This window comes from Halictus rubicundus, unplaced genomic scaffold (assembly GCF_050948215.1).
Source record: "Halictus rubicundus isolate RS-2024b unplaced genomic scaffold, iyHalRubi1_principal scaffold0685, whole genome shotgun sequence".
NCBI lineage: Eukaryota > Metazoa > Arthropoda > Insecta > Hymenoptera > Halictidae > Halictus > Halictus rubicundus.
Genome location: NW_027489226.1, coordinates 55,209 through 67,300, shown reverse-complemented (window position 1 = coordinate 67,300; position 12,092 = coordinate 55,209). Strand labels below are relative to the sequence as shown.

Genomic DNA, 12,092 nt, shown 5'->3' with positions numbered 1-12,092 from the left:
TAGGATAGAGGATAGGATAGGATAGAGGATAGGATATAGGATTGGTTAGTATAAAGGATAGGATAGGGGATTGGATAGGATAGAGGACAGGAGACGATAGAAGATAGGATAGGGGATTGGATAGGATAGAGGAAAGGAGACGATAGAGATTGGATAGGATAGAGGATAGGATAGGATAGGATAGGATAGAGGATAGGATAGGATAGAGGATAGGATAGGATAGAGGATAGGATATGATAGAGGATAGGATAGGATAGAGGATAGGATAGGATAGAGGATAGGATAGGATAGAGGATAGGATAGGATAGAGGATAGGAGAGGATAGAGGATAGGATAGGATAGAGGATAGGATAGGATAGAGGATAGGATAGGATAGAGGATAGGATAGAGGATAGGATAGAGGATATGATAGGATAGCGGATAGGATATAATGGAGTATAGGATAGGAATGAGGATAGGATAGGTTTCAGGATAGGATAGGATAGAGGATAGGATAAGACAGAGGATAGGTTAGGATAGAGGATAGGATAGGATAGGATAGGATAGAGGATAGGATAGGATAGAGGATAGGAGAGGATAGAGGATAGGATAGGATAGAGGATAGGATAGGATAGGATAGAGGATAGTATAGAGGATTGGTTAGTATAAAGGATAGGAGAGGATAGAGGATAGGATAGGATTGAGGATAGGATAGGATAGAGGATAGGATAGGATAGAGGATAGGATAGGATAGAGGATACGATATTATAGAGGATAGGACAGGATAGAGGATAGGATAGGATAGAGGATAGGATAGGATACAGGATAGGATAGGATAGAGGATAGGTTAGGATAGAGGATAGAATAGGATAGAGGATAGGATAGGATAGAGGATAGGATAGGATAGGATAGAGGATAGGATAGGATAGAGGATAGGATAGGATAGAGGATAGGATAGGATAGAGGATAGGATAGGATAGAGGATAGGATAGGATAGAGGATAGGAGAGGATAGAGGATAGGATAGGATAGAGGATTGGGCCGTTCGGGCCATCCTCCCGGTGTTCGATCAATGGAACAGGGGATGGATGGGGCATAGGGTCTCCTACCGGGTGACGCAGGTGATGAGCGGGCACGGGTGCTTCGGCGACTACCTGTGTCGCATCGGGAGGGAGACCGAGGAGGCGTGTCACCACTGCGGCGAGCCGCGGGACACGGCGCAACACACTCTGGAGGAGTGTCCGGCATGGGGGGGAGAGCGCCGTGCCCTGCGGCGCGCGGTGGGCCACGACCTCTCGCTCCCGGCTGTCGTCGCTGCGGCAGCCGGTGGCGAGGAGGCGTGGAGGGGGTTCGCTTCCTTCTGCGAGCGGGTTATGCTGCGGAAGGAGGCTGCGGAACGGGATCGGGAGCGTAATCACGATCCCGGCCGAAGGGGGGGAGGCGGCGCAGGGTACGCCCCGGGGGCGTACCCCCGTTGCGACGCCTCTGACGCGAGCGGGGACGCCCTTGATGATCTCGAGGCGGGGGATCGGATATCCCCTTACACTCGGTCACCAACGGCGTCCCCGGAGGCCGCCGGGCATCTCGAGCGGGGGCTCGGATGCTCATCGGGCGGCCTAACAGGGGGGAAGGCGCCACGTCGTCCGTTGCGTGGTGCCTTCGGATAGAGTAGGTACGGGAGGGGGCCGCGTCCCCCCCTGGGTGGTATGCTAAGGCGGGGGCACACCGGATTGACATGCGCGCGCAGAGCACGGGTGCCCCCAGGAGTCTAGGGACGGACGGGGAGGAGTTAGTGGGTATACTCGGCGTTGCACCAACCAGCCGAGGAGTCCCACATAACCCGGACCACCCCCCCCCCCGGGGGGGTTCGGGTATCCGTAACGAGATTACCTCCTCGGAAAAAAAAAAAAAAAAAAAAAAAAAAAAAAAATAGGGTTGAGGATAGGATAGGATAGAGGATAGGATAGAGGATTGGATAGGATAGAGGATATGATAGGATAGCGGATAGGATATAATGGAGTATAGGATAGGAATGAGGATAGGATAGGTTTCAGGATAGGATAGGATAGAGGATAGGATAAAACAGAGGATAGGTTAGGATAGAGGATAGGATAGGATAGGATAGAGGATAGGATAGGATAGAGGATAGGAGAGGATAGAGGATAGGATAGGATAGAGGATAGGATAGGATAGGATAGAGGATAGAATAGGATAGAGGATAGGATAGAGGATTGGTTAGTATAAAGGATAGGAGAGGATAGAGGATAGGATAGGATAGAGGATAGGATAGGATAGAGGATAGGATAGGATAGAGGATAGGATAGTTTAGAGGATAGGATAGGATAGAGGATAGGATAGGATAGAGGATACGATATTATAGAGGATAGGACAGGATAGAGGATAGGATAGGATAGAGGATAGGATAGGATACAGGATAGGATAGGATAGAGGATAGGTTAGGATAGAGGATACAATAGGATAGAGGATAGGATAGAGGATTGGTTAGTATAAAGGATAGGAGAGGATAGAGGATAGGATAGGATTGAGGATAGGATAGGATAGAGGATAGGATAGGATAGAGGATAGGATAGGATAGAGGATAGGATAGGATAGAGGATACGATATTATAGAGGATAGGACAGGATAGAGGATAGGATAGGATAGAGGATAGGATAGGATACAGGATAGGATAGGATAGAGGATAGGTTAGGATAGAGGATAGAATAGGATAGAGGATAGGATAGGATAGAGGATGGGATAGGATAGAGTATAGAATAGGATAGAGCATAGGATAGGATAGGATTGAGGGTAGGATAGGATAGAGGATAGGATAGGATACAGGACAGGATAGGGGATTGGATAGGATATAGGACAGGAGACGATAGAAGATAAGATAGGGGATTGGATAGGATAGAGGAAAGGAGACGATAGAGATTGTATAGGATAGATGATATAATAGGAAAGAGGATAGGATATGATAGAGGATACGACATTAAAGAGGATAGGACAGGATAGAGGATAGGATAGGATAGAGGATAGGATAGGATAGAGGATAGGATAGGGGATTGGATAGGATAGAGGACAGGAGACGATAGAAGATAGGATAGGGGATTGGATAGGATAGAGGAAAGGAGACGATAGAGATTGGATAGGATAGATGATATTATAGGAAAGAGGATAGGATATGATAGAGGATACGATATTATAGAGGATAGGACAGGATAGAGGATAGGATAGGATAGAGGATATGATAGGATTGAGGATAGGATAGGATAGAGGATAGGATAGGATAGAGGATAGGCTAGGATAGAGGATAGGATAGGATAGAGGATAGGATAGGATAGAGGATAGGATAGGATAGAGGATAGGATAGGATAGAGGATAGGATAGGATAGAGGATAGGATAGGATAGAGGATGGGATAGGATAGAGTATAGAATAGGATAGAGCATAGGAGAGGATAGGATTGAGGGTAGGATAGGATAGAGGATAGGATAGGATAGAGGATAGGATAGGGGATTGGATAGGATAGAGGACAGGAGACGATAGAAGATAGGATAGGGGATTGGATAGGATAGAGGAAAGGAGACGATAGAGATTGGATAGGATAGATGATATTATAGGAAAGAGGATAGGATATGATAGAGGATACGATATTATAGAGGATAGGACATGATAGAGGATAGGATAGGATAGAGGATAGGATAGGATACAGGACAGGATAGGATAGAGGATAGGATAGGATAGAGGATAGGTTAGGATAGAGGATAGGATAGGATAGAGGATAGGATAGGATAGAGGATAGGATAGGAAAGAGGATAGGATAGGATAGAGGATAGGTAAGGATAGAGGATAGGATAGGATAGAGGATAGGATAGGATAGAGGATAGGATAGGATAGAGTATAGAATAGGATAGAGCATAGGATAGGATAGGATTGACGGTAGTATAGGATAGAGGATAGGATAGGATAGAGGATAGGATAGGGGATTGGATAGGATAGAGGACAGGAGACGATAGAGGACAGGAGACGATAGAAGATAAGATAGGGGATTGGATAGGATAGAGGAAAGGAGACGATAGATGATAAGATAGGGGATTGGATAGGATAGAGGATAGGATAGGATAGAGGATAGGATAGGGGATTGGATAGGATCGAGGATAGGAGACGATGGAGGATAGCATAGGATAGAGGATAGGATAGGATAGAGCAGACGATAGAGGATAGGATAGGATAGAGGATAGGGTAGGGGATTGGATAGGATAGAGGATAGGATAGGGTAGATGATATTATAGGCAAGAGGATAGGATATGATAGAGGATACGATATTATAGAGGATAGGATAGGATAGAGAATAGGATACGATAGAGGATAGGTTAGGATAGAGTATAGGATAGGATAGAGGATAGGATAGGATAGAGGATAGGATAGGATAGAGGATAGGATAGGATAGAGGATAAGATAGGATAGAGGATAGGATAGGATAGGATGGAGGATAGGATAGGATAGAGGATAGGATAGGATAGAGGATAGGATATGATAGAGGATAGGATAGGATAGAGGATAGGATAGGATAGAGGATAGGATAGGATAGAGGATAGGATAGAGGATAGGATAGAGTATAGGATAGAGGATTGGATAGGATAGCGGATAGGATATAATGGACTATAGGATAGGAATGAGGATAGGATAGGGTTTAGGATAGGATAGGATAGAGGATAGGATAGAGGATTGGATAGGATAGAGGATATGATAGGATAGCGGATAGGATATAATGGAGTATAGGTTAGGAATGAGGATAGGATAGGGTTCAGGAGAGGATAGGATAGAGAATAGGATAGGATAGCGGATAGTATAGGATAGAGGATAGGATAGGATAGAGGATAGCATAGGATAGAGGATAGGATAGGATAGAGGATAGGAGAGGATAGAGGATAGGATAGGATAGAGGATAGGATAGGATAGAGGATAGGATAGGATAGAGGATAGGATAGGATAGAGGATAGGATAGGATAGGATAGAGGATAGGATAGGATAGAGGATAGGATAGAGGATAGGATAGAGGATTGGATAGGATAGAGGATATGATAGGATAGCGGATAAGATATAATGGACTATAGGATAGGAATGAGGATAGGATAGGGTTGAGGATAGGATAGGATAGAGGATAGGATAGAGGAAAGGATAGAGGATAGGATAGAGGATAGGATAGAGGATTGGATAGGATAGAGGATGGGATAGGATAGAGGATAGGATAGGATAGAGGATAGGATAGTATAGAGGATAGGATAGGATAGAGGATAGGATAGAGGATAGGATAGCGGATAGGATATAATGGACTATAGGATAGGAATGAGGATAGGATAGGGTTGAGGATAGGATAGGATAGAGGATAGGATAGAGGATTGGATAGGATAGAGGATATGATAGGATAGCGGATAGGATATAATGGAGTATAGGTTAGGAATGAGGATAGGATAGGGTTCAGGAGAGGATAGGATAGAGAATAGGATAGGATAGCGGATAGTATAGGATAGAGGATAGGATAGGATAGAGGATAGTGATCGCGCCGAATGGTCAGCTTCGTTGTTCGGGAGGGGTGTGTTGTGTGGACTGTGATTTCCAGGTTTAACAAAGTAACAAAACTATCACGTTATTTAACATTAATATAAACAAACTTTGTGGACTGTATATTTTTAGCGCGAGTGATTATTACAAGAAAGATGCTCTTGTCTTAATAGCTGTACGTTACAGTTGCCTTAAGAGAAGTACTAAAACTTCGGTATGTTTTTCTAACTAAAGACTGTACGAAACAGTGGCCGTAAGGGAAGTGCTTGGACTTCGGTGTGTATTCTAAATCTACCCGGCGCTTGCCAAACACCGATATTTAAGCTAGTTGTCAATGGGCGGTGACTTGACTGGCCAACGCCCACGATGGTAGAGAAAGTGGTGGAAAAGCGGAAGAAACATTTGGCAAGCCGTGTTGACGGAAAAACCCGGACTCAGGCGGCGCAACGCAGGTAAGGCCCGTCCGGTGACATGTAACAATGACCCAAGTATTTTATGGAGACGGGTGAAAACGGCAATTTCGAAAGTGAAGACCAGGGAAGCACACGTGCAAGGGTAATAAACTACTTCCCGAGTCCTAATCCCCGAAGCGTGATTTTTACTTTCCCGGTTGTAAATGACCTTTTAAAGATTCCGTTCTTGGGACATTTGGTTGCCAAATGTGCAAGACGGGCACTTCGTTCAAGCTAATAAACTGACCCTCGAGGGTCGCACAAACATGCCGCCCACCTTGAACGGCTAGCGTTCAACATACATGAATCTAAATAACACAATATAAAGACGCAGTACCTAACTAAACTCGGACTAGCCTAATAAATGAGATCAAGATATTCGAAACCTACTAACTACGAATGCTATAAGTCTAATGAATAATAAGTAGTTGGATGTTAATACATGTTAAATATAGCACTGCATGATTAACAGTAATGCGCTTGCGACATTTACGACGCCGTCTTATCATCTAACGGTGCAGTGTTGATCTCCTCTGAATGATGACTGTGGCATGATTCCTCATCATGCACGGGCAGGATGCAGATTTTCGAGACTGGACGTGTAAAAACCCCATCAGCCGTTCGAATGGAGACGACCCTCGTAACTCGATCTGCTCCTGGGTGAAGGTTCACGATGCGCCCCAGTCTCCATCGCAAAGGTGGCAAATTGTCCTCCTTGACAATTACCATCGTCCCGATCCGAAACTGTTCAGGAACATCCAGTTTCCATTTGGAACGTTGCTGCAGGTGATGCAAGTATTCCTTTTGCCAACGTTTCCAGAAATGTTGGTACATCGCCTGGAGAAGCTGAAACCGACTCAGTCTATTGACTGATATATCAGTAACGTCGGGATGAGGAATGGCAGTCAGTGGGCCTCCGATTAGGAAGTGGCCTGGTGTTAGAGAGGATAAATCTTGGGAATCGGAAGACACAGGATACAGTGGTCGAGAATTCATACATGCCTCGATTCGCGTCAGAACTGTGGCTAACTCTTCGAACGTCAACCGTGTTTCCCCTACGACCTTTAATAGATGCCGTTTTGCTGATTTTACAGCGCTCTCCCATAGACCTCCGAAATGAGGTGCGCGAGGAGGAATGAAGTGCCAATCGATGCCATGAGTAATTGTATAGTCTAGGATCCTCTGTTTAGTTGTTCCGTCGCGGAAGAAGTCTGTAACCCTTTGCATTTCGTTGCGGGCGCCCACGAAATTTGTCCCGTTATCCGAATATAGATTCCGACACAGACCCCTACGTGCAACAAATCGATCGAGTGCGTTTAGAAATGCTTGGGTTGATAATTCTGTCACTAATTCAAGGTGAACAGCCTTTGTTACGAAGCATACAAATAAACTTAAATATGCTTTAGTCGTAGTTTTGCTTCGTGTCCGATCTTTGACATAAAACGGACCTGCATAATCGACACCGGTACTAAAGAATGGAGCCTGAATACGGACTCGTGTTGCAGGTAGTTGACCCATCAAGTGCTTGCCTACCTGCGGATTCAACCGACGGCAACGTACGCAATCCCGGATAATTTTCCTAACCAGAGATTTCCCCGAAATCGGCCAGTATTTCTGGCGGATTGTGGAAAGGACTGTTTCACACCCAGCATGTAATAAACGTTCATGTTCTTTACGGATGATTAATCTCGTGATGTGGCTATTTTTGGGCAAGATTACTGGATGTTGCTGCTCGTACTCTATGTTCGCGTTGCTCAAACGTCCGCCTACTCTGACGAGTCCCTGATCATCAATAAAGGGATGTAAACACTGTAGTGAATTTAAATCCGATGCGACCTTGCCCTGTTTAATTTCATGAATTTCCCTTGCGAACGCCTGATTTTGAACAATTTTCAATACTGCGATCTCAGCTTGGTTGATCTCGTGAATCGATAATTCTCCGAATGAACCGGAGTCCTTTTCTGGTGGTTGAGACTTCTTGACTCGGTGCTTACAATTGTTGTAATATTTGAAGCAGTAAGCAATTACTCTAAGCAATTTTAAATAACTCGAGAATTTAAACATCCAAGACAAATCAGATGATTTCGTATCTACTATTGCAGCACAAATGACTCGCTGTTCTGGAGGATCGATAGTAGCATAGTCAGGTATTGATGTTTTAATCGATTGCCCTTGGAGCCAGTCTGGACCATTCCACCAAAGATTGTTACTTTCTAATGCAGAAGACCGTACCCCTCGTGACAATAGATCCGCAGGATTCTCACTAGATGGAACGTGACACCATTTACCCCGTGATAACCCTTGAATCTCGGTTACGCGGTTCGCAACAAATGTTTTCCATCTGCTGGGAGAACCTTCTATCCATGCCAATGTGATCATGGAGTCGGACCAATAATACTCGTTAGATATGTGTACCCTGGACGCTTCACGAACCTTACTAATTAGTTGAATTAACAACAATGAGCCACATAATTCCAACCGCGGCAAGCTAACCACCTTTATTGGAGCGACTCTTGACTTAGCGCACAATAAATGCACAGACACCTGTCCCTGCTTGTCTACCGAACGCAGGTAGACACATGCACCGTATGCCCTTTCAGAGGCATCACAGAACCCATGAATTTCTACCTGATTTGCTTGTGCACCTAATGTACATCTTGGGATTGTGAATTTATTTAATAGCTGAATATCCGATTGAAATTCAGAAAACTGTGAATGAATCGTCAGCGGAACTGATTCGTCCCATTTCAAATCTAACTGCCATAATCTCTGCATTAAAATCTTTGCTCGGATAACTATTGGACCGATTAGACCAAGCGGATCAAAAATCTTTGCAATCTCGGATAAAATGATTCGTTTTGTAAGTCGCGAATACCCTGATTCAGTAACACTAACCCGTAGTTCATCTCCAAGTGGACTCCATAACAACCCCAAGGTTTTCGGGTCCTTTGTGGTTTGTAAATCAATTAATCGGTCTGACCCTTCATTATTGCATAATGCTGCAGGTGCATTAGATGCCCACTTACGTAATTTGAACCCAGATGCAGAGAGTGTTTCTTCTATCGAGGTCTTAATGACTTGTGCCTCCTTAACCGTATCTGCGCCCGTTATCAAGTCGTCGACGTAGAAATCACGTGCGATGATTCCACTGATATGTGCATCGGAACACCGTAAACTAACTTCCTTCAGGACTCTAGTCGCAAGAAAAGGTGCAGACGCGGTGCCATATGTAATGGTGTTTAACTCGTAAACAGCTAAAGGCTCAGTTGGTGTTTCTCTCCATAAGATACGCTGATAAGCTCTATCGCGTGGTGCTACCAAGACCTGCCTATACATTTTCTCAATGTCGGCAGTGAGAACTATATGGTGTTGTCTAAAACGAATCAGGATTGTAAACAAGTCATCCTGGATGACTGGTCCCACACTTTGTGCGTCGTTACATGATATCCCGCTTGTGGTTTTCGCCGAACCATCAAATACCACGCGTAATTTCGTGGTTGTGCTTGTAACCTTTGTGACTGCGTGGTGCGGAAAATAACATGAAGCATTCGATTTTAATTGAGAGTTGATCGTGATTTTTGTCATATGACCCAGAAGTTCGTACTCTCGCATAAAAGCAACATAATCCTGCCAAAGTGACGGTGATTTTTGTAGTCTAGATTCTAATTGAAGGAAACGACGTTTAGCAATTTCATAGGATTCCCCGAGATCCTTTAACCTTTCGTTAAATGGAATAGAGACTACATAGCGACCGTCGGGAGTTCTAGTGACTGTTTTAACAAAATGCTCTTCACACGGATGCGGATCTGGAATAACCCTTCCGACGGAAAAATGTTCTATCTCCCAAAATCTGTTCAGACTATGGTGCAGTTGCTCATTCGTTATGAGGTTGCACATTGGAGTCGGTTTCGGAACTAATTTGTTATTGATCCGTCCTCCGAAAATCCAACCGAATTGGGTTTTCACGAGGACTGGAAGGCCCTTTCCTAATTTATGTAAACCTACGCTCATGATCTCCCAAAAATGAGCATTTCCTATCAACAAGTCTACGTCGCGAGGTTCAGCGTATGTGGGATCAGCAAGGGTTATGTGTGACGGAATCTGAGCTGAGTGGGGTAACTCAAAGGTGGGAATAATAGGAGTAATTTTGTCCATCAGAATGCATTTGAGGTTGACGCAGTACCCAGAGACTCGTGATTCTATAGTCATATTCGTATTCCCGATGACTTGTCCAGTTGCGTCATTGCCTCCTACCCCAGTAATTCCGGACGTTGACCTTAAACAATTCAACCCTAATCGCTGAGCAAAGGAACTCTTAACGATGTTTACTGTGGATGCTTGATCTAATAATGCTCTACACTTGTGTCTATTTCCGTGAGTGTCTACTACGTGAATAATTGCTGTAGAAAGCAATACTTGTTCGGGGTCATCCGAATTCGAAACAGTATAACTTTGTGGAGATGGTGACCGTTGCTGATCTCCCTGTTCAGCCTTGCCGGGTATATTTGTTATTTTTGTTTCTGAACCAGAAGCTACAACTTGCGATGCTACAACTTGCCTTGAGCTACCTTTTTGTGCAGAACCTTTCCACACGTGCAGTGCCGTGTGATGCCTTGCCTGGCATTTGCGACAGGGGCCTGCTGTACAGAACTGCACCCCGTGCCCGGGTTTGAGACAATTAAAACAGACGCGCAATTCTTTAACTTTATTTACGCGGTCAATCAACGATAAAGAGAAAAACTCCCTGCATTGGGCCAATGCATGCGATGCTTTACATAAAGGGCATTCAAACGACCCGGAGGTTACAAATGCGAAAGGACGAGCTCGAGATTTTTGTACAGTCTCCTTTCCGTGAGATGCTGTGGAGTGCGCAGGTCCTGACCTGACTGATTTGGAAAGGAATTTGTAATGCTGTTCTAGGAAGGTCTGTAAGTCTTTCATCCCCTTTTTTTCACCTAGTTCTGAGGCCTTCTTGTTCCACGCTTCGGTGGTCCGTGAGTCTAACTTCTTTGATAGTAAATACATTAGCAATGAATCCCAATGATCAACTGGCTCCTTAAGTGATTTTAATGACCTTAAATGGTTGTAGAAATCATCTAGAAGTTGTCTTAAATCTTTTGCTGAATCCTTCGTCATCGACGGACATTCAAATAACGCTCGAATATGAAATTCTATTAGCTCACCTACATCCTCAAAACGTTCCTTCAATGTTTCCCAAGCAACGGTGTAATTTTCATCTGATACCGCGAGCGAAGCGATAGCACGAGCAGCTTCTCCCCGTAGCGCAGACTTTAAGTGGTGGAATCGTGCTATATTACTTAGCGCCTCATTATTGTTGACTAATGATTCAAAACTGTCTCTAAAATAAACCCATTCTCCGAGATCACCACTGAAATTTGGTACCGGAATTGGCCGTAATTTAATTGTAGACGATTCTGATGTTGTCGGTGTAACTGTCGCGGGACGCGATGCAGAATGCATGGCAGGAGACTGTGTCGGATTTCGCGAACGGGCAATATGCGCACGAACACTCCCAATAACGTTAAAATAAGTCTCCTCAAAACTTTCGCGCTGTCTGTGTTGCGTGTCTTCTTCCGACGTACCCGCTACTAATCTATCAATTTGATTCTGGACAACTTCAAATTTATCTAGCAATGATTCATTTCGCTGGAGTCGCGCCTCAAGAGCCTCGAGTAACGTTGTCGCACCCCTTTCTGAACTTAGTCAATTGTGCTTTAATGTGGCTGCGCTCACTAAGTAATTTTTGCAACGTGGTTTCGTCCGAATTAGCCATCGCTCAACACAAATCAAAACCTATGAATCTCGACTCACCAGTAGAAGAATGGATGTACGAGATGGATACTGATGCTGGTCGATGCTAATCCTCAGCTGTTGATGTGACGGATGCTGTTGAACTCGCGTTCCTAGACACCTTCAGACTCCGATGGACCACTTCAGCTTCCAGTAGGCTGGTCCAATGATTCTTCAAACCGCCCACCGTGGTCAGTTGTTGATCGTCGCCGTTAGATCTGGACGTTGGGATGCCCAGTGATGTTGTTTTTGTAAACTGAACTAATTGCAGTCACAGTTTAACT

General features: G+C 44.5%; 1 protein-coding gene across 1 annotated transcript; it reads right to left on the bottom strand.

Moving 5' to 3' along the window:
• Positions 1 to 6,486: 6,486 nt before the first annotated feature.
• Positions 6,487 to 11,791, bottom strand: LOC143364549 (uncharacterized). The gene is made up of 6 exons (XM_076804846.1): positions 11,706 to 11,791; positions 11,181 to 11,356; positions 7,717 to 10,397; positions 7,558 to 7,667; positions 6,996 to 7,285; positions 6,487 to 6,929 (listed from the first exon to the last, which is right to left on the bottom strand). Exons 1-6 carry the CDS (start codon positions 11,789 to 11,791, stop codon positions 6,487 to 6,489), a joined length of 3,786 nt encoding a protein of 1,261 aa, XP_076660961.1.
• Between the last annotated feature and the right edge of the window lie 301 nt (positions 11,792 to 12,092).